This window comes from Rissa tridactyla, chromosome 13, assembly GCF_028500815.1.
Source record: "Rissa tridactyla isolate bRisTri1 chromosome 13, bRisTri1.patW.cur.20221130, whole genome shotgun sequence".
Classification (NCBI taxonomy): Eukaryota; Metazoa; Chordata; class Aves; order Charadriiformes; family Laridae; genus Rissa; species Rissa tridactyla.
The window spans coordinates 5,126,217-5,147,887 of record NC_071478.1 but is presented as its reverse complement, the minus strand read 5'-3'; the positions used below and the strand labels follow the sequence as shown (position 1 = coordinate 5,147,887).

At 46.2% G+C, this 21,671-nt stretch overlaps 2 protein-coding genes across 4 annotated transcripts in view; one reads left to right on the top strand and one right to left on the bottom strand.

Annotated features, from left to right (window-relative positions):
- Positions 1-3,250: 3,250 nt before the first annotated feature.
- On the bottom strand, positions 3,251-13,095 carry LOC128917141 (uncharacterized). Its single transcript, XM_054219788.1, has 5 exons — positions 13,078-13,095; positions 12,407-12,986; positions 11,548-11,605; positions 10,979-11,165; positions 3,251-9,517 (listed from the first exon to the last, which is right to left on the bottom strand). The coding sequence occupies exons 1-5, from the start codon at positions 13,093-13,095 to the stop codon at positions 9,293-9,295; spliced, it is 1,068 nt and encodes a 355-aa protein (XP_054075763.1). The 3' UTR covers positions 3,251-9,292.
- A 3,063-nt stretch (positions 13,096-16,158) lies between these two features.
- The window catches only part of SETD1B (SET domain containing 1B, histone lysine methyltransferase), a 55,527-nt gene continuing 50,014 nt past the window's right edge, over positions 16,159-21,671 (top strand). The window contains exons 1-5 of one of the 3 annotated variants that reach the window (XR_008469185.1): positions 16,159-16,493; positions 16,799-16,953; positions 17,397-17,495; positions 18,004-18,274; positions 21,406-21,518. Coding sequence is in view for 2 of the 3 variants with exons in the window: in XM_054219811.1 (XP_054075786.1) it covers positions 16,421-16,493; positions 16,799-16,953; positions 17,397-17,495; positions 18,004-18,274; positions 21,406-21,518 (711 nt within the window). In the remaining variant the exon portion in view is untranslated. The remainder of the gene's footprint in view (positions 16,494-16,798; positions 16,954-17,396; positions 17,496-18,003; positions 18,275-21,405; positions 21,519-21,671) is intronic. The other 2 variants (XM_054219811.1, XM_054219810.1) reach the window with 2 other exon arrangements.

Here is a 21,671-nt window from a genome sequence, read left to right as displayed (position 1 = left end):
AAGCTTACGCGTCTGCAGCTCAAGAGTCAATATGCGTTTTACAGAGATTTACAGTGAGTGTACCAAAATCAAGACTTTAATGGGGTATAGTAAATGTGTTCCAGTCTTATTACCAATTTGTCACTTCACAATTGCCGAGGAAAATAATAGGAATGAATGAAAGGTTAGCACATTACCTAGGAAAACTGCTGGAACTTTATGATTTTTAAAAGATGCTTTAACACTTTAGATGGTGTCCTGGTTTCAGCTGGGATAGAGTTAATTTTCTTTCTAGTAGCTACTGTGTTTGGATAGCTACTGTGTTTTGGATTTAATATGAGAAGAATGTTGATAACACATACTGTTTTAGTTATTGCTAAGTAATGTTTATATTAGTCAAGGATTTTTTCAGCTTCCCATAGAAGCTGAGAGGGAGCATAGACAGGACAAGATGGCCACAGGAATATTCCATACCACAGACTCAGTATATAAATGGGGGTTGGCCAGGGGACAGGGATCTGTGATCACTGCTTGGACTGGGCAACCAGTTGTCAGGTGGTGAGAGCAACTTGTGCTGTATCACCTTATTTTGTATGTTGTGGTTGTTGTTGTTGTTGTCGTTATTATTATCTCCCCTCTTCCATTACCATTCTGTTAAGCTGCCTTTATCTCAACCCATGAGGTTTTTTCCTTTACCCTCCTTTTCTCCCTCTTCTCCCACCCCTACTTGAGGGGGGTGAGGAACGTGCGAGCGGCTGCATGGTCCTAGTTGCTGGCTGGGGTTAAACCACAACAGATGGTATTGATGGGTAATTCAGGTTATTTGTGAGGACACCCAAAAAAGACTCACAGATTAGGTTTAATATTGAAGCTATGACTTTTTTACAATACAGGGTGATGAAATAAGTTGATACTCCCATTTCTTAAAATACTAAGCCTGGGAAAAAGTGCTTGCAACCTCCAGGACAGTTCTGGTACAATAAAGAACCTCAAGGCATATCTTTAGCCTGACCTCCTAAGGAAACAACACCAATGTGCGTGTGCTGCCTCTCTCTGTCCCTTGTGATGTGCTTGAAGAAGTCAAAGAAACTGAGATTTAGTACTATTAAAAGCCCATGAGTTTTGTGACTACAGAGAGTCAAGTGAGGGAAGAGAAGCAAAATTATAAATCATTCTGCTCACAAAATACTATTTTAAATAGTAAATATGCAAACAGATTTTGATTAAATGTTCTGGTTAGCTATGTTCTGTTTGGAGAAATTCTGAATACTGTAAAAGTTTTAAGTTTCCAATCAATTAAGCTCTATCATAGTGCACGCCCTTAGGCTAAGAAGCATGGCTTGCAGTAATATTTCTAATGGAAAATACAACTATTTTAGCTAACCATCAAGGTCTCAGCCTACTGGTACTTCCTTGTAGCCACAATTGCAGAGAGGAGTAGCAGCAAACGCCATCTGCTGTATACTCATATTATTAGTTTATATGTTAATATAAACTAGACAAGAATGGGGACCTGCTCTTCCTAAATGTCTTTAGAAGTATGTTTTTGAAATACAGTTAAGAATTTTCTTCTTGAGAATACAGACCCCGGCTTTACAAAGACTTACACATAAACTTAACAATAAGAACAAGTAGCCCCATTTACGTCAAAGGAAATATTCATGAATTTAGTTAAGAATGTGCATAACAAGACAGAGCCTTAAATATTTATTTTTGAACATTACCAGTGATATTAATTATTTGTGTTTTCAGCGATGAATTCCCAATGAACTGCACAGCATGTACATACACAGCAAGAGACAATGCCCTGAAGAGTTTACAAGAGGAAAGACAGACCCTGAAGAATGGGATTTACCATGTAAGTAGAGTGAATTTCCAATACATTTCACATGTTAACACAAGGGCAGCAATTGTTTGTCATGTGCACAGACCCTTACTGAAGAATAATCTCTGCCCCATAGAATTTACAGTGTGAACTAACAGGGCAGGCAGGGAAGGGAAAACTGTAATGTGGGAGAGCAGAACTGTACCTTGCACACACAAAGTTACAAGTGACAATATCAGTGTAAGAGGAGAAGCCTATGACAAAGCTACGTATATACTCAAGATAATTTGATTTGTTCACAGAACAACTGTACAAAATTGTTTTTTCAGTTGTGTTTTTGCTAGCAATGCCAGCACTCTTTTGACCCTCGCTCAACCCTGGAAATAGCTTTTTTTCAAAAACAAAGCTCCCAGTCTCTTTGACTTTCAGCTGCTTCTCAGTATCCATTTTTTGTAGTGTTTCTTGCTGTTTCTCTTGCACATGCAGAGCTCTACCATCTGGTCCTCATGGCCTGATATTTTACACACACGCCCCCACCCCGAAAAATCCCTTGGGCCACATGATTCACCATCTATTCAAACCTTGCCATGTGCCTGTTTTTTGTGTAGTAGCCCCTACTGATGTAAATCCCTTGTTTCATAAGGGCTCTCAATTGCCTTTTTCACTGAAGGCAAGGTGGCTGTGACACCTGCCAGTTTCTAAAACATTTAACCCAACCTAAAACATTATTACACTGTTGTTTGGCTGAGTAGGAACCATATTTTTTTTCCCCAGTGGGAAGTTCTGCCAGAAAGGTATTAACTTTCTAGACTATTAAGTAATGTGGAAAAATTATATTTCAATAAGAAAATTTCCTTTCTGCCTTTTCATGCCTTAGGAATATAGTTCCTGTTTCACTTGGCTCAAGTAGCCCATGTACTAAATCAGCACAAAAATCTTTCAATAAACTCTACATAAAATCTGTACAAATGCTACCATAGAGTTCAGAGGGGAATGAAACAAAGCAGGACAACAGTCTGCAACAGGAGGTGTTAGCCAAATTAGGCACATAACTCGGCAAAATCAGGCAGCGAATATTCAGGCACTTTGATGTAGTTTGGACAGATTTTGTTCATAAACCGCACACTGACTACTATCTAGAGAGCAGCTATTTATAGGGAACACATACTGTTGCTTGGATTATTTTCTTTGGTATGCTTTAAATTAAGGGTGCCAACTACATGTGCCAAGTATGGCCTACCTGATGTATGCATGGCCAACATGCCGTATTTTGAATCTCACCTTTCATTAGAAACTGGGTTCTTGGCTTTGCAGTTGTGGGGGGAAAAAAAACCTCCACTTTACAAATTTGAAGAGCATGTAAATCAACGTGGTAGTAACTGCTTAGGGGCAGTTTCAAGTTTCTGTTCCTCACTGAAGTGTGAATTCTCAAGCCAAGTTCTGTTGTAAAAAATGGATAAGACAAGGTTAAGATCATCCTATGCTTTTCTGGAACATCAAACACAATGACTGATCTCTGAAAAGCATGAAATGAACAAGCAAGCATCTGCCAACACCACAATAACTCTGCCCCCACGGATCTGGGCGATATGTGTGTCTCCCAGATGTGCTGGCATGGCTTCACTGAGCGATGGAGAGGAATTTGTCAACACAGACTGGCAGAGCTATCACAGGCATGCTGGATCTCATCCTCTACCTCTGTGCTGAGAAGTGAAAACACTGGACACTGGAATAGGCTGCCGAGGGAGGTGGTGGAGTCATCATCCCTGAATGTGTTTAAGACTCGTTTAGACATGGTGTTAAGGGATGTGGTGTTAAGGGATGTGGTGTTAAGGGATATGGTGTAAGGGAGAACTTTGTAGAGTGGAGTTGATGGTTGGACTCAATGATCCCAAGGGTCTTTTCCAACCTAAATGATTCTATGGTTCTGTGGAATCTGGAGATTTGCTGGAGAGAGAGGGATTCAAAACGCCTTGTTTCAGGAAGGATCTGCACGTTGTGTTCGCATTGGTAGCTGTGGCTGGTTTTACCATGGGAACAGTCAGAAGCAGTGAGTTCAGGAGTGATGTGCAGGCTTGCTCATGGATGAATGAGAGCACAAGGCTCTGCTACAGATCTGCATGAAATTAATCGGCATCAGATGCTTTTCTGCTTCCAGATCTGCAGCAGAGACTAATCCCATCAGGAAGTAATTTGGAGAAACGTAGGGAAAGGGCTGTAAATAGCTTTCCTTGCAACACAATGCATTTTTACCCAATATCCAACCCCTCCCTTTAGTATACACCCCTAAAATCCCTCTGGGTTATGCCTTCCTGTGTTTTCATTACCCAACACTCCACCTGACCCAGCAAGCACCAAGATGTTATTTTTTTCCAAATCAGAGTGCTCTCTGCAGTATCTGCTTTCTTCAGATTACTTTTCCCTTCTTCTCCCATTCCCAAAATAGGTAATTCCCAGTAGAGAGGTATTTTCTTTTAATGTACTTGCTGGTTTACAGACAAGGAAGGACTGAGACCAATAGGAGTGTATGTTAATTAGCATGACCACAGAGCAAGAGTTGCATTTGGCTTCTTTACGCAGCAGGGATAAGCATGGAGTAGGTGAGTCCACTGTGGATGGACAAATCTGGGTTATGGTCCCCAGATGCTGGTTGGTAGATTCCACTAATCCTGAAATGTGTGGAGTTGTACTTTTTTGTGAGGCTTTTGAGAACCTCGAGTTTAAATGATCCCAGGTTTGGCTTGCTAAATATGCTTTCCACTGTATGAGCTACAATGCAACCTGAACAAGCATGTGTTTTTCAGAGCCATTGGAAGAGTCAGGCTTTGATCAACACTTCATTGCTGCATTGGCTGCGTGACAGCCATCACTCTTGCATCTGGCCCAGGCAGGAAGCTCTGAAACCTTTTGGGCGAGAATGTGGGGAAACTGGGAATATTCATAGGAGAAAAAAGGATGGCAAGGCAGGCTATAAGAGAAAGGACTGTGAATGAAATAGGGGCAGGCTTTTGCTGAGTAACCTATGTCACCAACATTAAAAGGCAGTTAACGTGTGAAGTTTACGTCCTCCCCTCTGGTATTTGTGCAAACTTCCTACAGGAAGGCTGCAACTACAGACTGAAGAGATGATAAAATCCCATTTATATCCCTATGGGAGACACCATAATTTCTGCCTGATTTTTGTGGAGTGGTAGATGTATGGGGAGAGCTAAGCAGGAACCACTTGCTCTGTCATCATCTGGCTGAGAAGGAGCTCATACATAGAGATGGAGGTCTGGCAGGAGCATCCCTAGACAAAGGACAGGCCCAGACTGAGTTTATCTCAGACCTGAGAGTAGCCATTAACCCAGCCAGAGCAAACCCTGCACAGAAACAGTGACAGTCAGAGCAGGGTAATTAATAACTTGAGGGGCTGGAAATAAACCCAGTTGTAATTGTGTCGTGTTTGCTTTAGAGCTGTGATTTTTGGCCTGTGACGTGCTTGTGGGAGCTGGACAGGTTGATGATGCAGAGTGGCCTGGCTGGAGGTCCTCACTGCAAGCCACCGAGCAAGTCAGGAAGGTGTTTGAGCAATCGTGGCAGTGGCTTGGTCTGCTGTGCACAGGCACGTAGAGGGCAGCAACCTGCCAGCGTTGCTCCAACCCACGGGTCAGCGCCGAACTGGGACTGGCGCGCTGCCCTGTGTGAGCTCGACACCGCTGTCCTTGATGGCATATTTCCTGTGCGTTTCTCCCTTCCTACACACATTTCACCCTTCCTGACTCTCATCGTAACAACAGGCACACTGTCAAGTTCCCAGTTGCTTACTGGGATTAACACAGTAGCTCTGATTTCTTAAGGCGGGGAGATTTCCTGGTTAAAACCATTCTAATTAAACGTGCATCTCTCATAATGCTAAAAATGCCCCTGTGTGAAAGGCAGCTGAAACTACTTGTAAAATGTCAGTGGCCCTAAGACCTTTAATGGTCTTAGAAGTCTAACAATAGTATAGACAGTGCCTGTTCAAAGATACAGGACTCCAGACAAATGGAAGAAGGAAGCAAATATAGCATCCTCCCAAATCAGACATCTTAAGACAAAAATCTTCCAAGTACAAAACACATCTGCCTGTGTATTTGTCAAGTTTTTTATTGGCTTGAAACACACCCACACACCCACACACCCACCCCCACCCACCCCATAGCAAATCCTTTACACTGTAGATCTGGGTGGGCAACTCTGCTTTCCTTTTAGGAGTCAGTTTTGGACCTGGGGAAGTGTTCTCAGTCGACAGGCCTCCAAGCAAGCCAGGGCTGGCCACAGAGGGCAACAGCTGCACAAGCTTTAATTCCTCTCCCCACCCTCCTGTGCAAATGTGCCCCTCAATCCTCTGTCTGGAGGAGCCGTAGAGGGGAACATATAGCTCCCCCGCTTCCCTGCCAGCTCGACGGGCATTTCCTATTACACAGCCAATTGCATGTAAGGCACTGGGACCATAAAGTATTTTTTCATGTGGACGACTGAGCAGTGGTGGAACTAGAATCTCTTTTGGTCACAAACCCCCCACAGATGTTTGTGACACTATCCCCCCCCGCCTTCTTATGCACTACGGCAGGCATTTGTGATAATTTTACTGGCACAGGAAACACTTCCTGCACATTGCTAGCAGCAATTCTTTCCTGACTGCTGGCAGGCATTGCGTGGGGAAAAGGAAAGACAACGTGCAGGGGAAGGTGTCGGGAAGTAAAGGGAACCCTGTTCTCCATCAGCAGCTCCCAGAAGAGAGAGGGGGAGAAAAGTAGCGATGGCTTTGCCGATTTACTGGAAAATAATTTCAGTTGGGAATTAGCAATGCCCTGCACTCTTGAAGGTTAAAACAATTAAAGTATCTGGAAAAGGTATTTTAATTTAAGACTTACCTTGAAAAAAAGAAAAACACAAAAAAAATCTAAAGCAAGTATGAAAATAAATTAGAAACTAGGCTAAGAACAGAGCCTGCAGGAATCAAGTCTAAACAAAAGGCTGGGGTTATCCAGCGAGAAAACCACAAATGGCAGGGGATGACATGTAAAACCTACAGTTCACTGCAAAACATGAAAGATGCTGTTGTATTCCGTACCTCCTCTTCCCGGGTGTAGCTGTCCCTACAAGGTGAAGGGCAGTAATGAATCAAGCTCCTTTCCTCTCTTCCTGTATTTTCTATTCAATTATTTGCAGGCTGTGCAAGTTCTGCTTTATTTCCCCTCTCCATATGCCACACTCTCCTCCTGGTTTTTTTTTTTTTTTTATTCCGAACTGTGCATTTGGCCTCTCTCCCATTTCTTTCTCCTCAGTGTGTGCCCCCTGCTCTGCTAAGATCTGCTGTCTTTGTAACCTCCACTGTGCACATATGCTGGCTCTCCCCTCCCCGCCACCCCCTGCTTCTGGGCCATCAAGTGTCCCTTTGCTTCACTCGAGCGTTTTTGCCAGGGGGCCCATGAGCCAGCCAGAAAAGGAACAATTCTGCTATGGCCACTGCTCCTGTTTTCATGCTGCCGGCTCCTCTCCACCGATCAAGGGGAACCCATGTTGCTCCCGTAGTACAGCTGATTGGTAGCAAAGGCAAAGACAGCTCTGCAGCTGCTTAGCAACTGGGAGCTGCTGTTATGCAGCAGCACAGAAAGGCAGCGGATGGCACAGCATTCGCTAATTCTTCGCGTTCTGGCCCACTCGGCTGAAAACTGTGGCATGGTGGACCAGCTGGGGCACTCCCAACTGTCCTGTCAAAAAATAAATCAAGATGTGGATCCTTAACTGCAGATTTGAGCGCAATGGTGACAATGTCAAGGGCAAAACTGTCCTGGTCTTGTGTCGTACGTTGTTTGCATCACACCAGTTAAACTGCTCCAATTTGTAAGCAAACTCATTCCATTTGATCTTTGTCATCACTTTTCTGGCTGCAACCTTTTATACTCCATCACTTGTAATCAGAATGTTCCTTGTATGCTCTGTATTTGTTAAAAAGACTCACAGGTCTTCAGCTATCATCACATCTAGACTGTTTAATGATAGGTGTCCAGATACAGAAGTATTTTAATGCATAAATATCCTTTTAGATTACTTATCTGTATCTTCATTTCCTTTTGATGCAAGCTCTGTGAGTGCCCGAATTCTTTAAATGGTACATTCTTTTCATTCTTTTTTTTTTTTTTTGTGTAAAAGTGTACTGTTTAGGCCATAAAGCACTGAACTGAAATGTTTAGTAATTTGATGGCTTTAGAATGTTGATTAGAATTGCCAACCTTGATTTATTTAATGATTTTTAAAAGCATGAAGTTATTCGAAAAAATAACTGGTTGTACATTCTGATGGGATCATACTGTTTCAATAGCAGCTGCATTTCAATAGGCAAGAAGCAACACAAAACATTCTGCAAGTCAGGTGTTGAAACGGCTTTATTCCTTTATAGCTCAAGAATGATTAGATCTCTGAAAGCACTCACTACCTATCTTACAGAGGCGGCTTTGTCATAATACTAGGAGAAATAAAACGAACAGATGCAGCTTAAAAAGAAACAAAAAAAACCCCAGCCCTGGCAAATATCCAACACGTCCATCAAAAGTTGTATGGATCTTAAACAAAATAAATGTTTGTTCTGCTATTGGGTATCCCCGTACATCTCTTTGCACCCAGGCAGCCAAACAACACAGCAGACTTAGTGATTCCCTGTCATTGTTCGATGCTCACATCCCATGCATCCTCAGAGCATGCTGGGACACAGGTGAAATCTGTCAGGATGTTGCTTATTTTGGCTGAGAAATTCCCTAGACAGATCATCTGCTGTTCTTAGGAAGGAATTAAAAATTTCATGGCAAAGAAACCTGAAGAGGCAAATACCCTGTCCATATTCCTACTCAATATTCCTTCGATATTCTTAGCCTGGTTTGCTAAATATAAAACAGTCTAATGTGACTGTGTTGCTTTATGTCTTTTTTCCTCTCCTTCCTCCAATCTCAATCAGATTGGCAGTGGCGAAGAAGTCCCAAACATATCTAGGTCTTGAACGAACAGCTGAGTAGAGGCACCACCTCGGTCTCAGGGAGGAAGGCAGAACCCAGCCCTTGCCAGTACCAAGGGGCCGTACCCCTTGCTCAGCCAGACAGGGGAAGCAAGACTGGGAAAGAGCTGGAAGATTCGTCAGGGGGCATTTATGGACACAAATTCATGGGAGACAAAGCTTCATGAGTTTAGCTGCTGAGAAAGAAACTGCTTTAAGCAATTACAAGGTTCGGTGGAAAATGGTAATAGCACTAGCAAGAGATTTCTGCAAGAGGGCTAATGTGCCATGCTTCAACCCCCGTGAAGCATTTATGTGATTACGACTAGGAGAATATAAGAGCAAGAAGGCACAATCAAATGAATTGGAATTCATCTAACAGGAAGGTCTCAAAATGCAGTTGTAACCACTGTGTCCTACAGCTGTCATCCTTCTTTTGTGGATCCTGCAACTACCTGTTTTGGGCCCTTACATTATTTAATGGCTACGTTATAAACACCAGGGCAGGCAAATGCTGCAATGTGCCTCCTGGCTCCCTTCCAGCTCCTAAACTGGGCTTTCTTCCCATGAAACTGGGGTGTGGCAAGAGGATGGAGTACATCCAGACCTCCTCCTGACACAATATTGACACGGCTGAAGTGTACACACACACCCGGAACCAGGAAATTCCTACAGTGGAGACAGAAGCAGTTGTTTATCTGGAAGAAAATATAAAATCATTACCAATCAAGTCTGTAGGTGACACCCAACAGTAGCAGGAGGGGGTATTAAAAAAAAGACGACTGCAAGCAACAAAACTGTCTAAGGACTTGTCTTTTTCAAGAGGGCCAAGTGTAAAGCCATACACACAGAATGAAGAATGCAGACCAACAGGACGGGGATGCCATCCCAAGAAGGAGCAGATCTTAGGAGCTGTGCTGGGAAACCAGCTGCACATTAGCTGGTGAAATCCCTGGATGCCTAGCAAAGACATTTCAGCCAGGAGGGCTGTTGGCCACGGGTATGATCACCGCTGACCGCTCTGTCCCCTTCTGCCCAGATCAAAATGGTGAAAAATTGGAGTATTCAGAGGGAACCGCAACAGGAGATTTACAGGATTAGTAAAGATGAACCCGAGGGGGAGCTCTGCAAGCCTGCAACGGGAGTGTTAAACGCTCAGTTGATCAGCCTGTACACAGCTACACGGGGACGGAAATCTGGTAATGGAGCATTCCTCCATCAAGCAGACTGAGATTCATCAACATCCAGAAACTGAAAGCAGAAACTAGGCAAGTTTAAAAAGATATTCTGATTTCTAGTTTGTCAGGTAGATTTTGATGGAACAATTTACTATCTCTTGTTTTACTCTCTCTCACAGCCCATTTTAAAATGAAAATCTGATGTTTTCATAAGATGCAGGTATGCTGTAGTTAAATTCCTTCATATGAGAAAAAGCAACAAATTCACAAAAATCTTATGACCTGCATAATGCAGGAAGTCAAAGCAGATGAACCTAGGTCTCTTTTGTCCTTTATAATCTATTAATCTAGTTGCCTTGCACAAGCAGTGGATTGTGACATGAAAACCTTCAATATAAAGGATTCTGTGTACAAGCCAGTCTAAAACAAAATGTAAACAGTCACGATCATTGTTTGGCAGAACAGCTGCATATTTTTTATTTCACTTTGCCTCTCAATCTAATTTGCTCTTGTTGCAACACTTTGCCAAAGAAATTAAATCACTTCTTATTGATAACAGACAGTGAAATAATTAGCATAAGAGTTTTCCACTCAACAATGCAGGGGAGGGACGCTGTGGCAAGAACAAACCCCTCTGCTTCAAGAATGTGCACAGAGTCACCACAAGCTGTTCAGAGAGAAAAAAAAAATATCTTTTTTTTTTTCCTTTCCCCTGAAAGATCTCTTTCTTTCTCTAAAGAGTCTCACGCAGTAAAGCAGGGTCAATCTAACTCAAGTATGAAAGTCTGGTTTGACCTTTCTGGGATTTAAACACGCTGTACCAGAACATTTAGCTTTTCAGATACGAGGTTCAGCCATGAAACCACCCACTCCGGGAGTGCAACCGGTCTCAACTGCCTTGGTGACTTTTAAACTACATTGAACATGACAGTCATTTAGAAACTCTAAAAAACGGAAAGAAAATTTTCAGCTCAGACTTACAAAAACAATTTCCAGAAGTGCTGAGGACCGACACAATTCACTGGGTCGGCACGGCGGGCTCGCTGTACAACGCCTGCTGCCCCAGCAATTTCTGGCCCTGGTTTGCACGTACGCGGCGCCAGGCACACGCTTTAGGACCTCTCCCAGCTGGAGCAGTCCATGGATTCTACCATCGGGAACGGCCGTCCTGAACAATGATTAATTGCAGACAAAGATCATCGTCCTGGAAAAATGCGCAGAGAGGTGCAAGCACGGACAAAGCTGTCTAAGCTCCCACAGTATTATGGTCTGGCTGAAGCATTTCAAAGCCTGTGTTAGGCAGAGCTAGTTTGCTCCAGCTTTAAACAGAGCAATGTTAAGGTTTAAATGCAGATATTACTAATACCCAAATATCTCTTTAAACATAAGTTTTAAACCCCAGGAAAGTTAACAGCCGATGCTGTTTCAATCTGCTCTTTTTTTAAATCACTTCAACGTGCTGACTTAACTCATCATGATGCAAGCTGCAGAAACGTTTTCATTACAGTTCAAAAAACCCCTGCAAAACCAAGAACAGATCCATACCGTACTTTGATCTACACGTCGCCTCTTTCGGCCATTTCCAGGAAGCTAAAATGCTTTTCACCTCTATTGAGAAACAGCAGAGGAGGACTTTAATGGTGGTTAGCTAAGAACAACGTCACCGTTTCTTCCAAGTTTACTAGCAGATTATTATTTAAAGCAACTGTCGAGCAGGGAGGCTGTTGCAGTGCTGGCAGGAGTAAGGGCCAGGCATTTCGGGATGGTCTGGCTGGAGAGGACGCGTCTCGCAGGGACGGAGCGGAGAGTCTGGCGGCCATGGCTCCAAGAGCTGCACCCTGACAGCGGGGCACAGTGCCCAGAGGTAGCGTTGTAAAACCAGCCTGGCAGTGCGGAGAGTGCGGAGACATTATTTTTTTTTCTCCCCCTCCATGGAAACGTGTTATGTTTTGTGCGGACGGTTTGTCGCTTGTTCTCGACAGAGCCTGACCCGGTGAGGACCGGCGGGGTGGGAGAGGGGGGGAACGACGCAAGAAAGGAAGAGATGAGCCTAAGCCTTCGCGTCGTTGCGAAAGGCGCTGGCTGCGGTGCCTCCTTCGCGGCAGCACCCTGCTCCCTCGCAGGAAAACACCCCTGAGCCTCGGCACATACCACAGCACAGGTTTTACAAACCCACGGAGCGGCTGGTCCTGAGCCGCAGGAACTGGCGGGCAGGGCGCACCCTGCCCGGCACATGCCGCTCCCGCAGGCAGCCTCTGCCAAGCAGCCACTTACCTTCTCCCTCCCACAGGGTCCGCAGGACGGTCCTGCTCTAGCCTTACCAGGGAGGCCACCTCTCTACAAGTGTTTGCTTTTCCTCCCTGTCCTGCCCTCTGAAGTGGTTGCTCAAGCCAGGCTTTCCTAGCTCACCTAATCTGGGTCTGCAGTGGAGCACAAGGTGCAGCTCCCCGCAGAGCACAAAGGCTTGTGAAGCTCCGAAACCCCCACGCCTCCACCCAAAGCGAGCTGCAGGAAAATCTGCTCGGGAAAAAAAAAAAAAAGGCAAAAAATAAGGAGGAAAAAAAAAAAAAAGCACATGTAACACCTCAGACGGCCATGGCGGCTCGCACTGCAGCACGGCAGCCGGCTCGGCGCCAGCCCAGCCCCGGCTGCGGGCCCGGGGAGCTCGGCGCTGCAGGCCGGGCGGGAGGAGGCAGGGCAGCCGCTGCCCCAGCGGAGCGGCCGGGCGATGGCGGATGGGGGGGAAAGCCCAGGAGGGGCAGAAGGAAAACAACAAAGAGCCATGTGACGAGCGGCGGGGAGCGGCGGCCGCGCTCCCCCCGGCGCGGTGCCGGCGGGGAGGCTGGCGACGCCGCCCTGCTCCTCCTGGCTGCTCATTTGCCTGGCTTCCCCCTCCATCCCCCACAACCGCCTGGGCATTTTTTTCTTTTTTTTTAGCGTTGGGGGGGCTGTTGTTTGTTCCTCTTAATTTTTTTTTCCCCTCTGCATACTTTCATCTTTTGGTAATTACATAAAACCCAGCGAGCGGGGGGGGGGTAAGGGAGGAAAGGCGAGGGGCGGGCGGCGTTATTTATAGGCACCCAGGGCTTCGCCTCCATTATGCGAGCTGCCTTTGTCCTCCCCGCCCGGCCGGGCTCTCTCCCTCCCTTCCCCCCCCCGCGCCCCGGCCAGGCTGGAGCGCCGCCAGCCCCGCCGCCCGCAGCGCTGCCTCCCGCTGCTGCAGGGCGCTCCGCGGCGCGGCCATCTTGTGCGCGGCAGGCGCGGGGAGAAAAAGCCGCCAGGCGCCCCGCTCCCTCCTCGGCTTTGCCTTCCACAACCCCTCACAAAACGGTGGGGGAAGGGGAGGGGGGGGCGGGAAAGGGAAGAAAAAAAAAGACAAAAAAAAAAAGGCCATTTCCCTTCAGTGATCGGGACGCGAAGCGCCGCCAGGCAGTGGGGGAGAGCCCGCCTCGCCGCCGCCCCAGCCCTGAGGAGAACGCGGCGCCGAAGGAGAAGCCATGATGGCGGCTACCCTCACACAACATGGAGCGCGACCGGGAGCGCCTTGCCCACCGTCAGCCGCCCCTCCCGGCGACCGGGACACGGTGCTTCGGCAGGCTTTCACATAATAAAACCACCAGACTTCGGCGGGGAGGCCATTTCGTGGGCTGGGTGGCTGCACTAAAGCACAACTGCTGTGAATATCAACTGCGTCACGGCTCTCCAACTGTAAAACTCAGGCTGCAAAGGGTCCCTCACTTGGAAGGAAACTCCCTCATTTTGGATTTACTTCCAGACCTCCTTTTTCCCCCCTCTCCAAGTCACTGCCTGTCGGTATGAAGGATTTTACAGTGCTTTTTAGTGAGACATCCGCCATTAAGACTCACCGTCTTGAAAAACACCCCCCACCCCCATTTTGTTGCCTTTTTATTTTTCGGTCGAGCTTCTGTAATTAGACGGATAAAACATGTAAGGGATCCCTACCACCACCGCCTTTTCGCCTTTTTTAAAATCAACCTCAGTAACATCTTACTGTTCGCAGGCAGATTTTTTTTTTTTTTTTGTGCGTTCAATTTAACAGCCACGTAACGCCTGCAATGGATTCACGGCGTCTCTCCGCAGAAAAAAAAAAAAAAACCAACAGGGCTGCGGACGACCAAGCGCTTTGTGCAGAAAAAAGAAATCCCTCCCTGAAAAAAAAAATAGACGTTTCAGAGACGCTGTTAGATGTATCTGAGGAGGAGATCGCCACCGCTCCTAAAGACGACCATTATTAGGATCTTTCCGCCCAGGACAATAACGTTTAGCCGCACAGGCCTGGTCTATATGTTTCTCTGCAAGGGCAAAAGGGTTTACTTACCCGCGCACCATAGTTGAATGCAGCTCTGAAGGTGAAGTTGTTACGCTTTTTTAAAATAACGGCTATAAATATATATGATCTCTATCACCACTTCTCTCGTAAGTTTGCAAGTCAAAGCGGATCTTGTTAAGATAGTTACAGATCTTTGTATGGCAGTGGTCTAGCATCAAAAAGAAAAAAATAAAAGGGGAAAAAAAAAAAGCTATAGAAAAAAGTTGTCCGGCTATGTTGACCGTACGCAGCAAGGACTCCTACTCGAAGCTTAAATCTACCTTCCTGTGGCAGATTTACTCTGTACATAAAAAGGACGTTCAGTGTTTTTCCACGGAGCACGCAGACACTAAAAATGTCCTCCTGAATAGTTCTAGGCTGCACGTTAAGTGTGAAAACACCTGGTTAACATATACTGGTTGTAAGCAACTTTAAAGCGTCTCTTAGCTATATTATTTTGCTTTACAAGTAAAATAGTTCATAAGGCATAAATTGGCTTAGATAAACAGATAAAAACATAAGACATGCAAATGAAGGCTTAGCAATAAGGACCACTTCAGTAACATTAACATGAATACTACACTTAGCAAGGACAGAATGGACTGGGTACTTACAACGTAAGAGGAAAGAAAGAAAAAAAAGCTTATCATAGTAAAATTGCTTTTTGTTTTTTTGCTAGAATTCACTATTCCTATGCCTATATTTAAAACATTACCTTATAAGCACCAAAGGAGTTAAGAAAGATGGCCAGGAATCGAGTGTTTAATACAGGAAATACGCTCTAAAATTTATTGTTCAGTCATCAGAGAGTTCTGGAAAGCTTAAAAACCCCCAAAACAACAAAAAATATTAAAAAAATAATGTATTTACTTGGTTTTTGGCATTCGAGACTGTTAACTGCTGACATAGGGTGTGCCATGACCTAGTTACACAAGACAAAGATGGATCCCAAGTCATAAGGGAAAAAAAAAATCCGCATTTTTTTTGTTTTGTTTTTTTGTTTGGCTTTTTTTTTTTAAAGTCTTCCTTCTTCAGTGAGTCCTCTAGCCTGCTGCCAGACATGACCACCACCCCGAGCGCTCCCCCGCAAGCGGCCGGTGCGGATTCACATGGCGGATCCCCCTTTTTGGAAACAAAGGAAAAGCCCCAGTTGGCCATTTCGCTTCCACTGCAGAAAAATGGCTGCCTGGTCTCTTGGCCTCTCCTTAGCTGTCTGCTGAAGGATGTTTTTACACCGCCGTCTAATAACTCAAGCCCCATGGAACCCGCTCGCCCATTGGCTGCGGCCGCCCTGCTGCCTTTAACCAGCCAATTGCCCGACCGCGGCCGAGCCGCCGAGGCCCCGCGGCCCCAGCGCAGCCGCGCCATACGCCCGCCGCGCTCCGCCCGGCTCCGCGCCCCGCCGAGCGGCGGGGGAGCCGCGCCGACCGGCCTTTAATACCTAAAACAAAATGGAAGCTCCCCGCTGATTGGCTGCCGCCGGCTCCGGACCTTTAATAAGCAAAACTGCCTCCCCCTCCCTTCACCCCCCCTCCCGGTTGTGTGTCGCTGAACGGCGGCGCCCCCCCCGCAGCAGGGCGGCGGGCTCCGCGCTCCGCCCGGTCCGTGCTCACCGAAGTCTTCCCCTAAAAAAAACAAAAAACCCGACCAAAAAACCACCAAACTTGTCCCACCTATAGGTCCATCTTGTTTAGAAACAGTTTGCGCTAAGGTAAATGCAGCGGGCAGATTCCACTCGCCCCCCCGCACGCCGGTAACCCCGGGGCGGGGAGGAAAAAAAAATAAAGCCAGCCCGGCGGCAGCCCATGCGGCGGCGCTCGGCGGCGGCGGGGCGGCGGCGGGCGGCCGCGGGCCGGGGGCTGCGCGGCGCGGCCGCCGTGAATGTGCAGGCGGCGGAGGGCGGTTAGGCGTTCGCGGCGCTCGCAGCGGTGTATTGTGGGAGGCCGCCGCCGCCAGCAGCGAGCACACACAATATGTGGTGGCTCGCGAAAACGGGAGGCAGGAGCCTGGCGGCCAGCCCGCGCCGGTAACCGGCCCCATGTGAGACGGGAGCTCGCCTTTCGCCGCCCGGAGACGATCGGCCGCCGAGCGCGATGTCTTTCCGAGAGATCAAGGCGGGGGAAAAAGCCAAGCACCCTGAAGATCATGGCAAAAAGCAGAGTTCAAGTGAGATTGGGTCTTTCCCCCCCCCCCACCCCTTTCCTCCTCCTCTCCTCCTCCTCCCTCTCTGCCTCTTGTCTGGCTGGGGTGGAGGGGGGACCCGGCTGGCAATTCCCCCATTTTAGGGCTCGTTTGGCGGTGGATTTCCTCCCTGCCTGGGTGTGTAGAGCGGGCGGCTCGTTTAAAAAAAAAAAAAAAAAAAAAAAGAAGGGGTCTTTGTTGCATATTTTCTTTAACTTTATGGTTTTCCGTGTGGTTTTTTCTTTCTTTTCCCCTTCCCCCTTCCTCTTCCCCCCCCCTCCCCGGTCCAGGTTGGATCAACGGAATGGAGAACAGCACGCAAGCCAGCACTTCTGTCGAGAAAAGAAATCACCATTGGAGAAGTTACAAGTTGATTATTGACCCGGCTCTGAAAAAAGGACAGCACAAACTCTACCGTTACGATGGGCAACATTTCAGCATGCCGGTGAGTGGGAGGGGGTCGTGGGTTTCCCCCATTGTGTTGTGCCCCCCCTCTCCCCCCCCCAGCCTCCGTCTTACCGGCGTTTTGGGGGCTGGGGGTCCCTCCGGGTCGTGGTACTCCCCGCTGTAGCACATATGTGTGGGAGGGGGGTCTGGGGGGGACACACGGACACCAAAGTTACTGCCACCTGACACTATGTATTCAACTGTCAGGAGCCCGAGAAGGAGCCCAAACCTGCGGCTTTATTTCTGTGTTTCCAATCTGTGTGCATTTCCCAGCAGTATTGCAATTTGACACGTGTGTGTATGTGTGTGCGCGCTTTCCCCTTCCCTTGAGACAGCCCGTGCTTCCTTAGGGTTTATTTTTTCTTTTATTTGTGTCTTAAATTTCAAGCCCGGTTATTGCTGTTTTTGTGCTTTTTCTCCTCCTCCTCGTCCTCCTCCCAGAACTCGGGAATCGCTCCTGTGGATTGTGTCAGGGATCCCAGAATAGGGCGAATATGGACCAAAACTAAGGAGTTGGAGCTGTCTGTCCCCAAATTCAAGGTACCGCCCCTGACTTTTGGGTTTAGCTTTGTGTTCTTGTTTATCCGGGAGTGAAGCTTCAGTTCCAAGTAGTTTAATGGACCGTTTAAATGACAGTCATATTCCTATTAACATTATTATTTGGCAAACTGTTCAACAATAATCCTCTTCTATAAAGATAATGAGAAATCAATGCATCTGTCTAACGAGATCACTTGAAGGTTTTGGAGCTGTGTCTTGGGGGCTTCTTGGGTGGGGGGCAGCGGAGGGGAGTTCTCTGCTGACAGTACTGCTCAAAATACGTATTTGTAGCCCAGAAAGGAGCTGGTTTCAATGAATGGGTGCAGCAGCAGAGGCTCTGCTCAGCTCCGGGGTTCATCCCAGAGTCTTGGAGGCAGTTTTCTTTCCCCAAAGTTTGCAGGATGCTTTAACCCTCTCCCTCCCATGCCATCCTTATGCCCACCCCCACACTCATTAATGATGACGTTTATTTTTATTGCCTTCCACCCCACCTTGTGCCCGTTTCCAGATTGATGAATTTTACGTGGGGCCAGTGCCTCCCAAGCAGGTCACCTTTGCCAAGCTGAACGACAACATCCGTGAAAACTTTTTGACCGACATGTGCAAGAAATACGGCGAAGTGGAAGAGGTGGAGATTCTCTACAACCCCAAGAACAAGAAGCACCTGGGCATCGCCAAAGTGATCTTTGCCACCGTCAAGGGTGCCCGGGAGGCCGTCCAGCACCTTCACAACACCTCTGTCATGGGCAACATCATCCACGTGGAGCTGGATACGAAAGGTGAGGGGGCACATTTCGGCCTCACGCGTCTGTGGTTTGCAGTGCCCCTGCCCGTCCCTCTCCTAAAATGAGAGGTTGTTGCAGACCGCAAGGGCCCGGCAATTAAAAATACGAAGGGAGTGCTGCTGTCCCCCTGCGAGCGGGTCTGGTTTCTGGGGCCTTTGCAAGTCACGTGGAGCCAAATGTGTTGTCTGTTGCTAGGAGACAGCCCTGTAATTTGCAAAATGCTGCCATCCTGCCCGTCCCCTGCCTGTACCCTGCCCTGTCCCCAGCTCTCTGCCCTCCGAGGCCTCCTGTGTGTCCCCCATCTCCGTGTCCCAGGATGGCCGTGCTCAGCCACCTCCCGGGGCTGCCGGACCCCGTGGCTTTTGCAGACTTGGGATTTTGGGGCAAAGCTTGGGGTTCCTGTGACACAAACCTCCGGGTTCTGGCAGTGGCAGTGGGGCTGAGTGCTATCCTCTTCGTCCCTGGCATTTCATTGATACTTAGCTGCAAACTGGAGGCTGGCAGCAAAAGAGTGCACACGCAGCACTTATCAGTGTGTGTGCGAGTGTGTAAGTGTGAGACTGTCTCTTAAAGCGACAGGAGCTCCGAGTCCTGGAGGTAACTGACTTTCGGCCCCAGAGCCCAGCCCTGGGGAGCCCAGTAAAGTTTGTGGCAGTATGAAAGCATTGCATTTCACCGCTTTGTCTTCTCTTTCCTCCAAGAGTGTTAGTAAAGGGCTTTGCTAAAATGTGCTCGAATTTTAGAAAACGTCTTAAAGTTGAGGAGGTGTAGATCAATTGCTGCGTGTACTTCTTCGTTCCAAACATGGCATTTCTAGTCTGAAACTGACTTACTGCACTCTTTCTTGGGAAGAGGACATGGTTAATCCTATTTTCTTAAAAACGCTGATATTTTTGTTCTGTATTAAAGGGTTTCAACAATTTAGTGCACAACCTATACAATAGTTGGTATGCCACGTGTTGTAAGAGGGTATAGTAGGACGTTTATTGACAGTGCTGATCACCGTTAGAATAAAAATCACAGCAGTAGTATAATACTTTCTATTGTGAGCTAAGCTTCACTTTACATATGTATACTTTGAAATTCTATTATCATTAATTTCTACAGACATGTTCCTTCCCCTGCTTACTTTGAAATTCGAAGGCAAAAATTACATTTAAGAACAAATTAACCATTTGTAGATTTAATAATGTAAGCTAAAGCGGGCTTATAAGTGGTAGACATCTTAATGAGAGGCATTTTAAACAAGCTGATTGTACTGCATTCCTCCTTGTTCTCCGTTTATAAACTACTCTGCAAGTCCTGAACAGACAGCTGTTCAAGAAAGTTAGTTGCCCATCAGGGAAATGAGGGGGCTTTATGCTTCTATTTCCTGGGAGAAAACATTGAAGTTTCAAATTGCATTTTTGTTTTGTTTGCCAGCTGTATGCTTCTAATGTATTGTTCTTCCACAGTTTCATTCTAAGAGAGTAAGACTGTCAGTGTAAAAATGTTATTCCTGAAATAGTACTAGCAGGTTAGGAAACTCTTAAAAAAATATATGTATAGTTTTCAACATTTCTTTCTAGTATTCAGCTTTTCAAGAGAATGAAAGGTTGGTTAACTTGATTTTTGTAGTCTAGCAAAATAAATATTAGGAGCAAAGGTGTCGTTTTATCTGTCTGGCCAGAGCACAGGCCTGAGAGTCTGGAACTAATAAATCCAGGCTCCTCATCTAAGACAGGCTAGTTTAAAGCAACCTCTCAGCCTCAGTTTATGCATCTACAGAATGGCCACACTAAATAACTACCTGTGCTTAGAGAAAAAGATAGGAATTCTTTCACATTCATAAACCTCTGAAAATGAAATTGTAACTTTTACTACATTACATGGGAGATCAAGGAAGAATTATGAAACTTTATAACAGTTACTTTGTATTTATTTAAAAACAAGTTTCAAAGTAAGCCTAACACTTCTATCTCCATGACATTGTAGTCTTAGGAGGGGGACAGTGTGTGTTAATATTTCAAGCGTCTCTTCAAGCTCTTGTCTTGAAGAGGTCTATTTTGTCATGACTTTAGTTGAACTAAAACAGTTTACATAGTTGAGGATGTGGCTCAAGACTTCGTGAAATGGGATTTGATAACCAAATAACCTCATCTGCGGCATTTATTCAAGATAAATGAGTCTTTTCCAGCACACAGAATCATGCTATGGGGTATTTCGCTTTCAAATTGCATGGAGTGATTCACAGGGGGTTTGGGGTTTGATCCTGCATGACTTCCTCATGAAAATAGTCCTGTTTTGGGGGAGATCTTGCCTGAATTAATTTTCTTGGCTCAGGTGCTGGGGTTGTTCGTTTTTCTGTGTATTCTTTATCTTTCAGAGCAAAAATCAGACAGTATTGGGGCCTGATTCTGTTACCTTTGAAGTTGATGACAGATTTCTTACAGACCGCAAAATAAGTAGAAGTGGATTTTTGTAGTAGTGAAAAATCCAATATTAAGAAACCGGGTCTTTGTAGAATTTAGGAATGATAAGGCTAAGGCACAGTAACAATATATGGGACAGTTTGCTTCTCTGGCTTTTATTCTTTGAAGGATGCCACTGAGCACACCTTAAACTGGGGGTGGGGCAGTAAGATTTATCGGTGTCTTTTTGGAAAAGCAGCATTAACGTTTTTTTCCCCTGCATTCCCATGCATCATGTTTGCATTAATAACAGCCAGTTTCTACTAGCAAGGTGTGTTGGGAGAGCTTTCTGAAGTGGCTCTGGGTGTTGGCAGAGGCTTACCCCTTGGGTGAGAGTTTCACTTCTCAAAACTGCAAGCTATTTGCTTGGCACTTTGGAGAGGAGGGAAATTGCTGCTCTCCAGAAAGCATGGTAAAGAGCAGAGCTGCCAAGCAGACTGAGAAGAAGAAAAAGGATTTGGAAACCTCCTTGTCTTGGCTGGAGGAGGGAGTGCCTAGCCCAGCAAATTATTTAGAAATGATCCCTGCGAGCCTCAGGGGTGATACCTGCTCCTCTGTTGCACAGATGCAGTGGGCTGGGAGTGGTAGCAGGGTTGTAAGAATGTCAAGAATATATATTTTTACATAGGCTGTGTTATTTCTGTTTAATCAACACTTCCATTGTGGTCTGTGCAGGTGAAACCCGCATGCGATTCTATGAGCTGCTCGTTAATGGTCTTTACACTCCTCAGACCCTTCCTGTAGGCACTGAACAGGATGTATCGCCAACTGTGAATGAAACTCTCCAGGTATGTTTGATTGGCTTTTTTTTTTAAGGATAACTTTCTAGAAAATTCCAAACAAGTGTGTCATTAATGTTAACATTTTAACGCTTTTAATTTAGCTTCTTTTTTTTGTCTTGCCATAGTTTCAGTGGATGTTACTAATTCACATTGAAATAT